Source organism: Cebidichthys violaceus, unplaced genomic scaffold, assembly GCF_023349555.1.
Source record: "Cebidichthys violaceus isolate CVI_PGR_0920_01 unplaced genomic scaffold, fCebVio1.0.p SCAF_23, whole genome shotgun sequence".
In the NCBI taxonomy this organism is placed as follows: Eukaryota; Metazoa; Chordata; class Actinopteri; order Perciformes; family Stichaeidae; genus Cebidichthys; species Cebidichthys violaceus.
In genome coordinates this window covers 6,554,037-6,571,485 of record NW_027176406.1, presented here as the reverse complement: position 1 = coordinate 6,571,485, position 17,449 = coordinate 6,554,037, and the positions used below count along the sequence as shown (strand labels likewise).

Sequence of the window (17,449 nt, the reverse complement as noted above, 5' to 3'; positions counted from 1 at the left end):
AGGGCTGAAGGAACATGGTTTTGTCATGTGTCCAGTTTTAAATAAAATATATTATGTAAAAGAATAGCTATGTATAAAATGTTTTATGCTTCATATAATATAGAAATGTCATTCATTAACATTAATCAATTGATTGATGTATGTATTTTGTAATTCAAACACATTGGAAATGGATGTTTTTCTTCACTTTATGCGGAAAAAACTAATTAAACTGAAACCGTAACCCATAAACCACAATACAAGCCGAATCGCGAGCTTGTTGAACCGTTGCACCACTAACACTTCCATAAGTCATGTGACTCAAAATGATAACAGGAGTGAAGGATGAATTCCTTTATTTGTTTGATTTTCAGAAATATGCCCACACATCTTTATCAGACATACAGAGATTAACTACGAGTACAAATGAGAACCACAGTATTTGACATAATATAAAGAATGTGAGGTTAAACACGTGTAAATGTAATAAATGCTGAGGTTAGCATGTTGAAATCTGAACAGCTCAGTTTGGCTGTTTTTATAGTGATTAGTACCAGAAATCAAAATGGTCAACTGAACATGGATACTTTATCATCACACAAGACATGGCAATAAAGTATGCACTGCCAAAACTAAAGTAGAGCCAGAAAATTGTCCTGTCCACTTTGTTGGCAAACATCTGATATCTGTGACTTTCCAGTGTCTTGGCATCCAGAGCGTCCAGGAAGTTGACCACCTTTCTGAGCATTTGACTGTCGTCTTCTGAGCCATTCAGCTGAATGACACTAATGTCAGCTTTGACTTCTGTAGGGAATGAAGCTGCAATCAGAGCAGGTCATACAGGGTTTGTTTTTTTCAAAAATCAAGATGTGAGCATCATAATCAAGAGGTTTTGCAGGGCAGACTCAACACATGCAGTCAAGTCTTCCTCACCCTCATCCTCCTTCAGGTCCTTGTTTCCCGTGTTTCCCGAGACTGAGCCTTCACAGCAGCAGCTGAAAAGGAGGGTACCGTCTGTGGACAGCCGTGTCAGCAGCATGGACAACAACATGCTCACCACCAAGAGGATCAGACAAACACAGAAGTGGATTCCTGCGGCACAGACGAGATGGTTAGTGACTCAAACTGCAATGCCGTTCATGTATTTGGTTTGTGAATGTGTTTGTGAGTGCGTGCGAGCTGACTGACGGATGACGGGGCTGCACTGGCCGTCTCCAGGGAGCTGATCGTTGAGGATGATGAGGAACATGGTGAAGCTGAGCACCAGCGTGACCTTAAAACAGTTGCGTTCACCACCTCCCAGCGGCAGAGCGAAGCTGACCATATCGGCTATGATGATCAGAATACTGGGCAGCAGTAGTGTTATGAAGGGGTTGGTTTCTTTAATGCTTAATTCAACCTGAGGAGTGTGGCAGACAGAGGTTCATGGTACAATATAGGAACTGCATTTTATTGTTTTTAGAACTTCTGGCGTAAAATACAAGTATGTGATTCGGGGAAATGGTGAATACTTTATTTTCTGCCAGTGTCTCATTCATATTTTTTCTCAATTAATCAATTAGTAGTTTTTTTTTCACAAAATGGCAGAAAATAGTAAAAAATGTCCATTATAACTTCTCACAGATTTTCAAATTACTTAATTTGTCCTGCCAACAGTCTAACACTCAGACAAAGAAAAGCAACACATCCTCACACCTGAGAAGCTGGAATCAGGGAAAGTTTGATGATTATTGATGTCAAAATACTTGCAGATTCATTTTTGATTTATTGATTACTAGTTTAGTTCCAACCCAAGCTAGATATGTCGCAGTCAAACAGGTCAATTGCTGTTTTGTTTTTGTGAAGTTAAATACCTTTAGGTTCATACCACTATTGCAAGAATTTGGTGAATCATTACCTATTTAAAGTATAAATGACATGATTGTACATGCTCACAAACTTACCATGATGTAATTGCGGTCACTTCTTACATTCTTGAGGGTCACATTGTCTGTTCTCCAATCTCCATGGGACCCATCAACGTTCTTTAATTTCCCGAATACCAGATCTGTACCACATCCTGAAAGAAATGGCTTCTTTAAAAGAGCGCACTGACAGAGCATTGACAGACTCATGATGGGCAGTTTAAAAAAAGAAAAAAAAGAAAATCTAAATCATCTTTTACATCCAAACATGGCGCCTACATTACCCACAATGCAACATGCTCTCCAACAGTTTGGTCAGAGATTCTGGTGCGTTAAGCTAGCAGCAACTAATGTAGCCTCATTTGACAATGCACAACACTTTATTATGGCAATGCCTTAATAATTGGAATATCTAAAAAACATTAAAAAAAAAAAAGATAACCAAACCATAAGATAACCAAAACACCACAACCATTCATGACCAAAAGAAAATTAATCAATATCTTCTTCAGAATTAACACAGATGTGTACAATTATGAAACTAAGCCACTCAACACCCAATCTGCTCTACAACTTTGATAAAACACTGTATAATATTTGTATTAGTGAATTGCTGAGCTCACCTTGGTTGGACCAGGTTTGGATCGCAACAGGACATTCATCACTAGCGAAGGGATAGTTGAACAGGTTGACTTCACAGTTCACCTCTGCATTTATGATCACAGAGTGCTCCACTGTGCCATCACTGTTTACCAGCAGATCACGGGAGTTGTGAGACATAGTTGTTTTTATTCTACACAGGTGAGAAACAACAGACGAGTGAGATGAATATCAAGAAGTCCATTAATATAATTTGCGATGATATAGTTGCATTATGTTGTTATGTAACTTACCCATTTGTAACATGGAGTTCTGGGGTCCAGATTGTATTCACTGGCAGGATCACTTTGTCATATGGGTAAACTGACCTGTCCCATCCCAACTCAGGATCTCTCCACACCTGTGGTTTCAAATAAAAATTATTGTGACTGAAACATACTCTCTGTTTCTTTTTGTCCATTTGTTAGTATCTAGGAGCTTACGAGTGAGGCTTGCAGACGACTTATTATGTGGAGAGTCTTTGTATCCTGTTAATAAAAAGATAATAAATATGGTTATGCAGAGTGTCAACTCTATTGGATTGCTGGTGGAAATGAATCAGTCATTGTCTCAAAATTTTGCTCAGATGACCATTTTGTCTTCCTGCATGTATTTATTACCTGATCAAAAGAAATTCTCAAAACAACATTAACAAGACTTAGGAACAATAACAACAATAATTGTAATTTTAATGATTTGTTCTTCAAATTATGAGAGATCTAAAAGGAGAAACAAATAGGAATTCTCAGTAGAAAATGTATGAAACACTACTTACAACTGACAGAGTCTGGTACTCAATGAGCGGCACGGAAATCTTGTGGGTACAGTTTTCATTTTGTGGCTGAGATAGATATTCTTTCTCAATCAACATTTCAGCCAGACATCGGCGATTTGTGCAGCTGGCATGTCCACGCCCTGAAATTAGAGATAAAAGATTTGTTAAATACTTCTGCCATTCTACTGCCTCTCTAAACATTGTTGTGTGAAATATATATTACACTTACCTACTGTTAGTAAAGTCAGTAAGAAGACCGCCTTCCACAGGCTGTGGGTAAGAAATCTCAACATGTCTGGCTATTAGACTTTGCGTATGGTTGATAACTGCAGATTGACTTACAGCTGTGTTCCATCCCTTCAGGTTTCAGCCTAACATTGCACTTAAATAGGCCTGACGGTGACGTTTAACCACATATTTACAACACTAATTAGGCACACCACAAGACAATAGGGAGAATACCACGCCTGTCCAGCGCATCCCTCAGTGATCCTGTGTAAACAGTCAGAACACCAGTGCAATAATATCACTGTCTGTTTACCTGCCAGCTGACACTGATATTTGGCATTATAGCTTGTCATGCTATTCTGTATTATAATAGGACTGTGGCTGGAGTCGCCGGAGGCCGCCAACAATGGACACCTGAGTTAACATGAATGTCTCCCAGTCATGGATGCAGGACAGCCATTATATATACATTTGTTTTGACAGCTGGACAACGTATTCAGGTTTTTGTCTTTTTTTTCATTATTTATTTTTTTTACTTTAGTTTTGACAATATGGCCCAAAAGCTCATTACATTGTATAGAAGTAATTCGAATTTTCATTCATGTTAGATTGCAATGTCACAATATTTATTTTTGTATAAGTGTTTCATGATGGGGTTGTCATCTGCAATTATATAGATTTAACACATCTATAAAAGAGAGAAGAATGAGTGTCATTTTCTCAAGTGTTATCCTCTAATAAGTTCTGATTTCATTAGTAGTAGTTTGTAGTCTTACATGTTTCAGCTGTATTTGTGTGTGTAGTTCTTTTTTTCATTCTTTTTTACAACCTTGACTTGTTATAGTAATATTGTGAGGGATTATCACTTAAGATTTTTAAATTGTATCGGCACCTGTGTCATTTTTTTGTGTATTTTGTGTTAATGGCTGCTTCATACTTTGTTAAAAGTCAAATTTATAGCTAATTAGTTTGTGTTGGAAAAAAATATCATGCATGTGGGGTAAGAGCAGTTTAAAAGGTGCTAAAAGTGGGGATAATTTCAAATTCAAAGCAGGCATAAATAAACCAAAAACAATTTCCAGACTATACACACACACACACACACACACACACACACACACACACACACACACACACACACACACACACACACACACACACACACACACTGGATCTCTTTAAATGTTGGACGTTGTTTTAGTGTCTTGTAAGGCGACACATGGTGCAGGACACATTCATTAATAAATCACTTTTCTGTCCTGTACTTTTAGAGTTTATAGGTATAAACAAGTATGTACTGCAGTAAAGGAAGTAAAACTGTTTTCCTTTTGTCTGTTTTCACTGAATCGTTTTATAGTTGCTGCCTGTAAATGACAGACTGATGAACTATTCTTTCCAGGTTATCTCTCAGAGGAATTTCTCTTATCTGTCTTCACACATCATCTTAAACAACCAATATGTGATGAATGAGGCAGGATTCACAGTGTAGGGGGGGGGGGGTCATGTTCTATTTTTAAAAACACAACAAGGTTGTTTTGATGTTGTTGCCCTCTTTGTGACAGCTTTGGATGCTCTTATGACTGCAATAAAAGTGGTTTAAAAGTTTAGTGTGTCCTTGCGGCTCAATTGTGATTGCTCTCGTCTTATCACAACCAAATTGAGGACAACTGAGACAAAGACAGCGTCTCCACCTGTTGGAGCAAAGGTTAACTTTCTGTCTAATGAATCATGGAAATCCAAAGAGAAATTACTCAAATATACACAGCTGCAAAATGATCTATATACTATCAATATTTCTCTGCCTTTATTGTTTTGTGGAAGACCGTTTAAATAACGCAATTTCTATTTCCTCATCCAGAAGCACACAGAGGGCATTTGGTGGTTTGTTAGGGACCTTTTAAAATATTCCATAGGTCATAAATTCTTTCAGATTGTCCAATAGGGTTCAGAGGGAAGGGATTGCTGTGATATCAGAACAAAATGGGACTTTGCTTGAGGACCAGGCCGGCCCCCAACACTCTGAGGCTACTTCCACTGTGGCAACACATCGTTTAATGCTTGGCAGAACTGATGGGCTTATGAGACACCTGACGAAACTCTAATTTCTACTTTGAAAGTAAGTTGAACATTTAAACATACTATGTGTGCTTTTTTAAAAAAGTAATTTAAAGTAATAAATAAGAATTCTGAAGTGTCTATGTAGAGGAGAAAACCAAATTAACTTTGTGTTTCTACAAACATTCATGGAGGTAAAAATTGTGTCAAAAGATTTTATTAGACTAATTGTAAAGAAACTTTTTAAGTTAAGAAAATAATTAAAAATGCAGTGGAAAAAGTACAAAACTCCAAGATATTAACAGGGTCAAGCCAGTCGGAAGGAAAATAATTAACCACAAGTTGCAATAATTAAATATTAAGTTATTATATAATTAACAGCAATTATTAAGTATTGTCATGACAAAATAATACATCATTAAATACATTATTAGTCCAACAAATCCTGCAGAGTCAGAGTCAGTAGCTCACAACTACTCACATAGTGTCTTACACTGTATATAGAAATATTGGAACCACTATCCACTGTACCATAACAACATTAGCTACTCCTGGTAATTTTCCCTGCTCATTGTAATGCAAGGAGCGTGTGCAGGTGGACCCCAGTGACCCTTTTCTTTGACCTGATTGTCCTGTAAGCTGTTCTTGTCCTCCTCCATGGACTCTGTGAAACCTGTGACACTTATGAAGACTTCAACGACTTATGGGTGCATGTTGACTTGGTAACTTGCTGTTTGTCCATGCATTTCCCTCTATTTTCCTCCTATTGAGGCATTAACAGTCACACTTGCCATGACTTTCTACAATAACATTTTTGAGTGCTAATAACTACAATTATACAGCGCTATAAGCATATTATAAGGCATTATAAGTTTAAGTAGACATGGCGGTCACAGAAAGTGTTACCGATAAATGTGTAATTGAATTGTGTCTGGTTTTTTTTGTTTTACCAACCTTTTAAAACTTTTATTTGCAGTTTTGCTCCTGCATGAAGGTGACTATTTTTGCAATCTTTGACTTTTTCAATCTGAGTATTTCTGTTAACAGGAACCCATTTAAAACTACAGTAAAACTGTATTTGGATCGACATTGATCTGACTGACAGGAACACCGTGTTTTAATGAGTACACTTAACAAGTTTTAGACGTGAGAAGCCATTTATAAACCGAGATAAACATCAGCTACATGTTCTCAGCTGACTCAATTAAGCAATAAAACTCTAGATAAAAGTCTGATAGACTTCTTGCTCGGAAGGACATGGCTTGAAAAAAACATATTGATCAGTGAGTGAGTCAACTCAGCATTGTGTGCTCAAACATAAATTTGATAGTGAGCCTTTCATCAGTGACAACTCAATCTGCTGTCAGATTACTGAAGTACAGTATAAGAGTGTTAACAGTGTCCTGACTTTGGTGTATTTGATGTGATACTAAAAAGAAGGTGGTTAAAGTTTGACATTTGAGGAAACATTTGGAGGTGAGAGCTGTTAGAGGTGGTTGGAGGATAATAATTTACCCTCATGAGGACCAAAATAGAGGTCGAGGTTTTGCTTAATCAACCGACGCATACTTTCTTAGGATTTGTGGATAAACGTCCGATTATATAAACACTTCATGGCCTCCCTCCAAAGCTATTGCCCCAAAATCATAAAAATTATGAATGGAAACATATTATAATGAATTAAACTTGGGCAGTTTTGTCATACCTTTATGACCGGTAGCTGTCACCAAGGGTTCCAGTCTGTCAATAAGACGGACAGCCTTCAGACTTTTCCATCATTGTTATCATGGAAAATATTCGCAACATGTTGTATTGATATTGTATATTATAATGCTCAGTTTATGGTGTGTTTTATTATGAAATTAATTTCAATTTGTCTTTATAGATTATATAACTGTGTTCACGATTCGTACTAGGAGTGACAATTGTAATTTATGCATTAGCTCAAATACTTTCACAATGAATGTCAAACTGGTTAATAGTTCTTATTTTGTGAGTGTTTTTAATCCTCTGCATGATTACATGTGGTCATAATTGTGGATTTGTACAGTGTCCAGACTGTAATGGAACTTGTGGTAAATAATCAACCAGTGAGAAACATTTTTCACACCCAGAGCTGGGCACTGCACAAGTCATTTGCTGCTGATAGCCCGAGGCACGGAGTGACCTCGGCTGCTTGCTCAAACATGAAGGATTCAGCTCAACAAACAAGCCTGAGAGCCTTTTACATTTCAGCCACTTGTAATGAGTAAAATACTGTCTCTCCTGTCCATGCCAAGACGACTGTCATCCTTACATGCTTAACATACCTTCTATTGCATGCTTGTCTTTGTACAGGAAACTGAAAGGCAGCCTCAGCATGGAGAGGGGTGAGCAGGTCGTCATTGATACCTACTACACTACAATCCACACAATGGGCCGTAAAAAGGAGGGCAGGCAGCTGCGCTACATGCAGAAAGATGGCAGGTTCCCTGTGGTTTTCCAAAAGGCCCCTGGAGACTGGAGCCCGTACTTGATGGACATCTTCACTACTCTAGTGGAGATCCGCTGGACGGTGATGGTCCTCATCTTTTTCCTCTCCTACATTCTCTCTTGGCTCTTTTTCGGTCTCTGTTTTTGGCTCATTGCATATGTGCACGGGGACATTAGCGATGTTGATAACTCACCCTGCGTGGACAACGTGCGTGGCTTTACCGGAGCCTTTATGTTCTCAATGGAGACCCAGGCGACTATTGGTTATGGCTTCAGGGGGATGACCGAGAACTGCATTGTAGCCATTATTGTGGTGACAGTTCAAGATGTGTTTAGCTGCCTCCTTGACACCATCATCATTGGTATTGTTGTTGCTAAAATGGCATGTGCACGTAAAAGAGCTCAAACGGTTGGCTTCAGCAGATGTGCAGTGGTCAACCTGCGAGACGGCAATCTTTGTCTGTCATGGCGACTTGGAGACTTCAGGGGAAATCACATCCTGGAGGGCGTCGCCAGGGCCATGCTAGTCCGCTATGTGAAACAGCCACTGGGGTCTATTGTGATGTCATACCAGGACCTGCACATCCAGGACAGAGACATCGTCCTCGCCACACCGGCCACCATTATCCACAAGGTGGAGCCTGGCAGTCCCCTCTACAGCCTGGGCCCCGACGACCTGCTGGGGGACGACTTTGAGCTGGTGGTGTCTTTCACCTACACCGGCGACTCTACAGGTATGCTCCACCAGACTCGAACCTCATACACACCAGCAGACATCCGCTGGGGCCAGCGCTTTCAGGACATGTTGAAACTGGGCAAGAGGCACTACAAGGTGGACTATGCTCTGTTCAATGTGACCACGAGGGTGCCGGTGCCCCTGCTCAGTGCAGAGGAGTTTCACAGGAGATGTCCTGTAGAGGGCAGTCAGTCCCGCGGTCCTCTCTTTGCATCAGGCAAGAGAATCGGACACACTTGCACGGTGAACCCTTACATCATTGAGGAAGTGATGCAGCAAACCCATTTGTAGAGTAGTATAAGGTGCACTTGTGATGGACACTTTGATAAGATGTACTCTTGTAAATATATTTATATGTGACTTACAATACATTGTTTATAACCTGTTTTAATGCTTTAGATGAATAAAATGCATTAACGTTAAACAAATAAAGTTGTCCTTGTGCTCACCCACTTAATTCCAGGTTTGTTACAGGATTGAATTTGAATACCTCTTAAATGTAACATCTGATGATCCCTTTGAATGGGAGGTGAATTGGTGAGGTTTACTAAAATATGAACTTAGGAAGTGTCTATAATGATTGTCAGATTTGGCAATATAACTCATATACAACTCAATATAACTGCATGAGAGGCCAAGTTCACTTATTGTTGAGCTTTACTGTTATTGCAAGTTTAAAACGTACATGCATTTATGCCATGACACTATAAGCCTTATTTTACAACATGTATCGCAATATTACCAAACACGCAGTCAACATCAAATCACAATGATCGAATACAATAACAAATATTATTCATACTGAAACCATGTGATTCACACCTCTTAAATGTCTTGGTGTCAAAAAGAAAGTAAAACAAAATAATACTCAGGTTTTTATATATCAGTTTGTGGTACTCACAAACTACTCACAAATTGTCTGTACTCACTGTCCCTTGGAACTCAGGAAACTGTCCGGCGGTGCAACCGGCCTGAGGCTCTGTCTACGTGCAAAGCGCAGGTTCCTGGCCATGCAGTTGCGCGCCCTCTGCACCTCTGCTGCAGCATTAGGTGTGACATCATCTGACACACACTACCAAGAATCACACGCTCATGTTCACATTCTAATCGTTTGCACAATGATTTAAAGCTCCCGGCTCTTAACGTTGATGAACAACAGTAAATTAACAGATTGTACGGAATTTACAACTAGCACTAAATGACTGTCTGTTTGTCGCTCTCGTTAGTCCCACCCCCTCACAGAACACCGTCGGCTAATATACCCATCTCTGATTGGCTAATAACAAGTTGACACCCGGCAATGCACACAGACGAAAAAGGACCTGAGAGGTTCAAGTGCTACTCAAAAGAAACATTTCAAATTCTAACCAAAAGGTACACTTCTTCATAGAAATGCAAAATGTATTACAAACCAGCGATAATATAAATGATATTGTATATTTATAAATGTAAAGTATATCAAAGAAATAAATATGAAAACTGGTATTTAATTATAATAGGCCATTAATTATAGAATTCCTCAATCACATAATTTGATGCCAGCGCTTGTGTGTTTATCCTCTTTGCAGTTCTAGACTGCCACCTTGTGATCATTGGGTGCAAAATCAAACCAGAAGTGGTGTCTATTTTGGAAAGTCACAGATTTCCCACTCACAGTAGGCGTACTCCGCACCACTCTGTACATCTACTTTACTTCTTAACAGAAAAGGACAAATTCAATACATAATAGTTTGACTAATTTCATATATCCCATGCAGTTTTGTAGATTCTCTGGAGATACGTTGCACTCACATTGATTCATAGTTCCTGTTACAACGTCATGTTTTCTTCGTCCCTTTGAAATAAGGGGGTTTGACTCTCCTCGTCCTCCACTCTGACAGATGACGTACCTTCCATTTGGGCTCAGACCCTCAAACAGACGCTTCAGCTTTCTATTGGCCGTCGCAGCCATAGGGGCGGGGATAAGCACACGTGCTTTTAAAGTCTGTCTTTGCAACGACAAACATCTTCTTCAGTATTGCTGGAGAGGGTTATGGCAGAAATTGCAGCGACAGATGGGAAGCTAAGTGAATATAATAAAAGAGAAGCAAAAATTAAAGTGCAGCAGTGGGCATATCTGGCGCATATGGGACTTATTACAACAAGGAAACGACAGACTTGCACCGCAAGAACCAACAGGTACGTGTGATAAGCGGGAAAAAATGTATTAGGAGTGTGATGTGGAATGAAAACTGAACTGCAATTACTTACCAGCGTCACTGTATGAATGCGAAAACATGTACTGTGATTAAAAATGGTTGAAATACCGTGAAATGATGATTATTATTATTTGTATTATAACTATTGTTTTATTAGACAATGCATGTTCTGACATTGGAGATTGCAGGATGTAGACTGATGATCTGTAATGTAACTAAACTCTGTAGCTCATGATATCTGCATGAACTGAATTTTATAATAATGATCCTGTAGAGTAAAACTTATTATTTTTTAGTAATCATTTTATTTGTACTTGAATATATTATAATTAACATCTAAATAGACTGTTATTTCAAAATGATTGGTGTTATAACCAAACATTCTGTCTGCTGAATGATTCGCCATAGTTATTGATTGGTGTTATAAAAAAGAGAGCAGCTTTATGTAACCAGTTTCCATCTGCCTCAGCTGTTGGCTCTAATTGAGAACACATGCAAAACAAACAATCGCAGGTTGTGCAGCCTCTGGAAGCCTTGGTCTGGTACCACCAACCTGCAGTAATATGTGATATAGGGAGCAGATAAGCTCAGTGACAAAAATCCCATTTGCAATGAAAGTAGGAGAGAGGGAGCTCTAATGAGCTCAGTGTCATAGCGCATGAACACAGACGTTAGAGATTTAATTCGCACTGGGGGTCACCTGTGTCAAAAATGTATGCACCGTTTACTGCAGGCTGCTTTAGAAAAAAGTATCACTCAAATGCCCTCCCTCTGTTGGACGTTTCGCTCTTTACTTCTCTCCATGATGTACTCTAATGTGCAATCTAGGCTTTTGTGCAGTCTGATGTTTGTCTTGTTTCGGTGCCACAATTGAATAAAAAATACTTAAACACAAAGTTGACTGAATGGTCAGCTTGCTCATTAAGTCAACCAAAAATGTAAGTCATTTTTTAAAAAGCAATTAACAGTATGTTAAGTAACAATTAAAATCACTGAATCCACGGAACATTTTTGGCATCATTTGAGCTATAAATGAATGGAGTCCCATATTCCCAATTGTGTGCGTGACAGGTTGCTATTTCTTCTCGCCCCAGCAGTGACATCATTAGTTGAGAAAAACAAAGATGATGCAAGGGATTTAGGACCTTGTCCTACATATCTTATCCCAAATTACTTTCGATCACTTTCAGAAGAGTTTAATGCACACACAATTAGATGACGGATTAGAAAATGACTTATTTTAACAGAAAGTTTCCTTTTCTGACATCTGTGCTGTGTCGACAAAACTAAATAAACATTAAAATGTACCTTTAGACTTAGACTCCTTTGGATATTTTCACTTTGACACAATTGACCCTTAGATGTTCCAAAAGTGGAGGTAGGGAGTTATTTTGGCACTAGCAGAGCATGTCTGGCTGACCATGGCCTTTTGTAGCCTGTGGTGTTGCATTTTAATGGACCTCTCATGCCACACACACCAAGTCAATAGCTTTTCTAATTTAGCTGCCCTTGTTGCTCTATTACATATGATGCAAGGTTACTGTGGGTTTCAGAGAAAGATACCCATCTTCTCTGAAATGCTGCAAGGTTCATTAAATCGTGTTCCATGATGTAGTGGTGAAAATTGTTGGGAATTTGTTTTTGCTATGTGTATGCACATGTGTTATTGAAACTGTGCACTTGATAACTGACATTATAAAGAATTAATGTAATAATTAGTGCACATGCTGTATGTTTTTAAATGCATGCAACTTGTTGTAACATTGCTTTCTCACTTCTGCGCAGAGATAGAGACACATCTGCACACAGCTGCTACTTGTATCTTTGTTCCAGTGGCTGCCTGGATTAACATGAACTTGATCCGTAATTTGACTCAGCTCCCCATGGACTGACCTGCCTAATTAATACTCATATTAAGCAGGGTAAACATCCTTTCCCACTTTGTCAGCAATCTAAGCGCTTGATTAATATTTTCAATCCATTAATAATGCACGTACAATGCATTCCCTGTGCTTTGTGACTGTACTGCGTACCCTGTTTGTATATTGTCTGTGTATGCAAGAATAGCGCTGATAGTTTTGAGAGTACGCTGCATTATTGAGACAGCAGGTAACCACACACACAAATATACTGATCTTTGCTCTGGTACCTGCCAATTACTTTAAAACTGTTTTTCTCTCTATCTGTAATTTCTACAGCCCATTTCACTGATGAGGTCCAAAGCAGCCATCAGATAGGAGTGACCTGCCCTCACCAAAGGTGCACAGCACGCCTGCAGAAGCACGGGCCCGCTCTCCACTGTTGCTGTCCTTGCAGGATCTAGTCCAGTTGCCAACATTTTCTGCTTGAGTTTGTCCCCGAGATTCTTCAAAACTGTTTCTCCAACGCTTCTACCAAAAACTTAGACTGTTTTCCAAAGCAGAACCGGCCCAGCCCTCCCAGGCGGAAGTAATGGGGAGTGTGCGAAGCCACCGTTACAGCATTGTGTCCTCTGAGGAAGACGGCATGAAGCTGGCCACTATTGCCGTCCCGAACGGTTACGGGAACGGCAATGTCAACAAGGTGCACACAGAGCGCAAACATCAGAGCCGCTTTGTCAGGAAGGATGGCCACTGCAATGTGCAGTTTATCAATATGAGCGAGAAAGGCCAGCGGTACCTGGCCGATATCTTCACCACCTGCGTGGACGTCCGCTGGCGCTGGATGCTGCTCATATTCTGCCTTTCTTTCCTGCTGTCATGGTTGTTTTTTGGCTTCGTCTTCTGGGTAGTGGCGCTCTGTTACGGGGACTTAAACAGTAAGACTCAGATGTGTGTTTCCAATGTGGACAGCTTCACTGCTGCCTTCTTGTTCTCAGTGGAGACCCAAACCACTATTGGCTATGGTTATCGCTATGTGACGGAGGAGTGCCCCGTTGCTGTCTTCGTGGTCGTCTTCCAAAGCATTGTGGGCTGCATCATTGACGCTTTCATCATCGGTGCTGTCATGGCCAAGATGGCCAAGCCCAAAAAGAGAAATGAGACTCTGGTGTTCAGCCATTACGCTACAGTGGCCATGAGGGACGGTAAACTTTGCCTGATGTGGCGCGTGGGGAACCTCAGGAAGAGTCACCTGGTGGAGGCCCACGTCAGGGCCCAGCTACTCAAGTCCCGCACCACCGCCGAGGGAGAGTTTATTCCTCTGGATCAGGTAGACATTGACGTGGGCTTTGACAGTGGAATTGACAGAATCTTCCTGGTGTCTCCAATCACCATTGTGCATGAGATTGACGAGGACAGCCCTTTCTATGAGATGAGCAAACAGGAGTTGGAGACGTCAGAGTTTGAGATCGTAGTGATTCTGGAGGGCATGGTGGAGGCTACAGCCATGACCACTCAGTGTCGGAGTTCCTACGTGGCCAGCGAGATCCTCTGGGGCTACCGCTTCGAGCCAGTGCTCTTTGAAGAAAAGAACTACTACAAAGTGGACTACTCTCGCTTTGAAAACACGTATGAGGTTCCCAGCACACCCCACTGTAGTGCCAGGGAACTAGCCGAGAGGAAGTCCAATGCCTCCAGCTCAAGGAACTCCTTTTGCTACGAGAACGAGGTGGCTCTCGAAAAAGTTGAGATGGAGGAGGAGTTTGACGTGGAGGAAAACAGGGAGATGAGGGGTGTTGAGGTCTGTGCACTCGAGTACACAAACACAGATGTGGTTTCAGACTCTGAATGCAATCTGGACTCTTTGCCTTTGGAATCAAGGCCTTTGACAGCAGAATCAGAAATATGACTGCAGTTATAAAGAAGAGTCAAAAACTACCACAGGGTATGTTAAAGCTAATGAATTTGGTCCCGATGGCTGTTCGTTATAATGCATGACAGTTTGTCAAAGGCTGTGATTTGAGTATGGGGTTCTCTTTGCAGAAGCTTACGCACAAGACACCATGGGAATCCACACACATTATATGTTATGGTGAAAGTGGTGATAAATGAACTGGTTGCATGCAGCTAAATGGATAATATGGGTAAGAGGCCTTCACTTACATACTGTGCAGTCTGCCCTTCTTAAAATATTTTAGTAGAATAGCCAATTTGGTTCAGCAGAAGGTGGATATATTGGGTATAATGCATCTTTTTTAATGTGTGGCCTAAACGTCACATACGTTTATGTCTGGCTGAAATATAGATAAGAAAAATGATTTTAACCTAAAACTTTGAAATTTACTTTCAAATGCCAACCTAAATTTACAAATTTCTAGTCATTTTAAATCCAATAATCTTGTTTTAAAGGCTACTAAAACATTTAAAGCGTCAAACCACCTGCACAAAGGTTACTGTTAGTTAATGAGCTGGTCTCTTAGCAAAGTACATTGACGGTCCTCTTCAGTGTGGTGGTCTTGGTGTTGCTCTCATGGCGTGACGCATGGAAAGAGATGCCTCGCACAGATTACGAGCTAAAGCACACTACTGCTCCTCGGCCCATCATCTTGTCCAAGTATAGCATCTCTTGCAACGTGTGCCTTAACAAAAAAGTCTCAGTCCTGGTGAAGGCACTCTGAGCACACACTGCAATAGATGTCACAGGAAGAAGAGGTATTAAGAGGTGATTCTCTGTATACTGCCACTTCTTGCAGGTCTTCGTTTTCTTATGTGCAATACAGGTCAGTGGTAGAACGTGACAGTAAGCTCAACCCTGAGCCAAGGTTATGAATGTTGATGATAAGTGCTGCTAAGTTACATATTCTATGATTAGAGGGAAATCTGAGGAGCCAAAATGTATTATTTGTCTTTTAAAGTATCCATTTTGAGGATTGCAGATGCAGCCTATGATGTTATTTCTAGATGTAGATGAGCATGATTCTGTCAATGTGTTTTCCAAAGCTTTAATGTACTTTTTTTTTTTCCTCTCCAGAAAATATTTTTTTCTCCACATAACAGCAGAGACTGTTTTATTAACTTAAAGCCAAATGTGTACATATATATAAAAGACAACAACCGGCACTCATCTGTTAGTTGATGTTGATTTGAAACCAGACTTTATCCTCATCTAACAATGGTTAGCTGTTGAAACATTGAATAGGTTGAGTGTTCTTGGCGTGGCGGACATGCAGAATTTGGACACATGGTAGCCATGGTTAACCCTCATACTTAACCACTGGGGGTCTTGTGCAGTTATTTGTTATTTCTGAACGGACCCTTTCTTTTTATAGATCACGTCTGCTGATTAATATTTCAGTCACAATGTAGAACACTTGACTTCAGTCTTACACAAGAAAGACCTTTAATGTTTCTTAACTGTTATTGTGACACACTCACGCTTAGATCAGTGGAAGCAGAACACTGCACTGCTTCTCTGCTAAGTAAATTAGAATTAAAACATTTCATCTTTTCTCTCACTGACACTTCTCCTGTCTTATGTCTTTATTTTTCTACAAGGGTCTTCCTGCTTTCCTGCACAAACCAGAGACTGTACAGTTTTTTTTAAAACATCTTTTGTAAATTATTATGCAAATACTGTGTATTGATATTGCAGTTGTTGAAAACAGTTTAGGTCCTTTTTTCAATAAAAATGTAAAAAATAAATTAAAAAAATCTTGAAGTTGATGCATTGATTATAAGAAAACAAATCCGTTTCAGCGAATGACCCAATATGTGTGACATCTGGAAGCCCCGCTCTACTGTTTTAGCTGTGCTCCTCTAATTTGGAGCTGCGGCCCAAATTCCAGGATGCTAGCTGTCAGAGCCCACACCATCATTTACTATAATTCACCAAACTGACTCACTCCAGGTCTGTGAAGGCCCACAGAGACCCCATGCTATATCAGTCAGTTCCGCTGGAAGTCATTTTCAGTAACAGCGATGGAAAGAACGCCTCATTCTCTTCTCCCAATCTCTTTCAGTAAACTGTGGAAAATAAGTGTATCCTGAGCTACTGAGTGTCTTGAGGAATGGTGACAATGTCCATAGGAATTCGGATATATCAATCCAAATATATATGATGTAATAATGCTCACTTTGTCATTGTTTTTTGTAAAGGAATGATAAATTACTGCATAACACACCAGGATGCAGCCAGCATTGTGTGAACACCCGTGCCTCTAACCCAGCATAAATATGCGCAAAATACAGTCGATGTGATCAATATGGTTGTATCAGAGGTGAACGTGGGTCTGCAGTATGACACATCTGTCAGCAAATTTAGTTAGTTTCCATCCACAGCTGCATTCTGCCAGCATGAGACGTAGTCGAGGGATCTATTGATCAGACACGTCCGCAGTGAGCCGATTTGATTTGGTTCTACATAGGAAATGGGTGCTGCCTCTGGGCATTTTCCACATTAGCCAATGAGACCGCCACAAAGATCCAGCTTGGAGTGAAAATGAGGACTCTCCCTTTTCTGTTTAGAGAAGAACACCTAAACTTTACACCTAAATACCTGGAACCGCTGAAATAACGTTCAGCTAAAGGCGATGGTGGCTGCCCAG

The 17,449-nt window shown here is 40.1% G+C and overlaps 3 protein-coding genes across 6 annotated transcripts; 2 read left to right on the top strand and 1 right to left on the bottom strand.

The window, feature by feature from the left end:
* Positions 1–318: 318 nt before the first annotated feature.
* Positions 319–10,273, bottom strand: LOC137878409 (5-hydroxytryptamine receptor 3A-like). 3 transcript variants are annotated; one of them, XM_068718707.1, is made up of 9 exons: positions 9,718–10,273; positions 3,298–3,437; positions 2,966–3,010; positions 2,777–2,883; positions 2,507–2,676; positions 1,923–2,038; positions 1,168–1,378; positions 913–1,071; positions 319–798 (listed from the first exon to the last, which is right to left on the bottom strand). In XM_068718707.1, exons 2-9 carry the CDS (start codon positions 3,391–3,393, stop codon positions 527–529), a joined length of 1,176 nt encoding a protein of 391 aa, XP_068574808.1. In that variant the 5' UTR covers positions 3,394–3,437; positions 9,718–10,273; the 3' UTR covers positions 319–526. The 3 variants fall into 3 exon arrangements, with proteins under 3 accessions (XP_068574808.1, XP_068574806.1, XP_068574807.1); XM_068718705.1 differs by lacking the exon at positions 9,718–10,273 and adding an exon at positions 3,527–4,658; XM_068718706.1 differs by lacking the exon at positions 9,718–10,273 and adding an exon at positions 3,527–4,658 and having other exon boundaries at positions 319–783.
* Positions 5,549–9,240, top strand: kcnj16a (potassium inwardly rectifying channel subfamily J member 16a). The gene is made up of 2 exons (XM_068718587.1): positions 5,549–5,641; positions 7,918–9,240. Exon 2 carries the CDS (start codon positions 7,940–7,942, stop codon positions 9,077–9,079), a length of 1,140 nt encoding a protein of 379 aa, XP_068574688.1. The 5' UTR covers positions 5,549–5,641; positions 7,918–7,939; the 3' UTR covers positions 9,080–9,240.
* On the top strand, positions 10,267–16,783 carry kcnj2a (potassium inwardly rectifying channel subfamily J member 2a). Of its 2 annotated transcripts, none has more exons than XM_068718704.1 (2): positions 10,267–10,966; positions 13,185–16,783. In XM_068718704.1, the coding sequence occupies exon 2, from the start codon at positions 13,438–13,440 to the stop codon at positions 14,752–14,754; it is 1,317 nt and encodes a 438-aa protein (XP_068574805.1). In that variant the 5' UTR covers positions 10,267–10,966; positions 13,185–13,437; the 3' UTR covers positions 14,755–16,783. The 2 variants fall into 2 exon arrangements, with proteins under 2 accessions (XP_068574805.1, XP_068574804.1); XM_068718703.1 differs by lacking the exon at positions 10,267–10,966 and adding an exon at positions 12,853–12,908.
* Positions 16,784–17,449: the final 666 nt, after the last annotated feature.

Excerpts from the sequence above, each read along its gene's own strand:
- kcnj16a (XM_068718587.1), top strand. The coding sequence starts at position 7,940 with ATGGAGAGGGGTGAGCAGGTCGTCATTGATACCTACTACACTACAATC.
- LOC137878409 (XM_068718705.1), bottom strand. The coding sequence starts at position 3,590 with ATGTTGAGATTTCTTACCCACAGCCTGTGGAAGGCGGTCTTCTTACTG. Across the intron at positions 3,438-3,526 it reads ACTGACTTTACTAACAGTAG|GGCGTGGACATGCCAGCTGC; the intron begins GTAAGTGTAATA and ends CTCTAATTTCAG. Across the intron at positions 1,379-1,922 it reads GTGACCGCAATTACATCATG|GTTGAATTAAGCATTAAAGA; the intron begins GTAAGTTTGTGA and ends CACACTCCTCAG.
- kcnj2a (XM_068718704.1), top strand. The coding sequence starts at position 13,438 with ATGGGGAGTGTGCGAAGCCACCGTTACAGCATTGTGTCCTCTGAGGAA.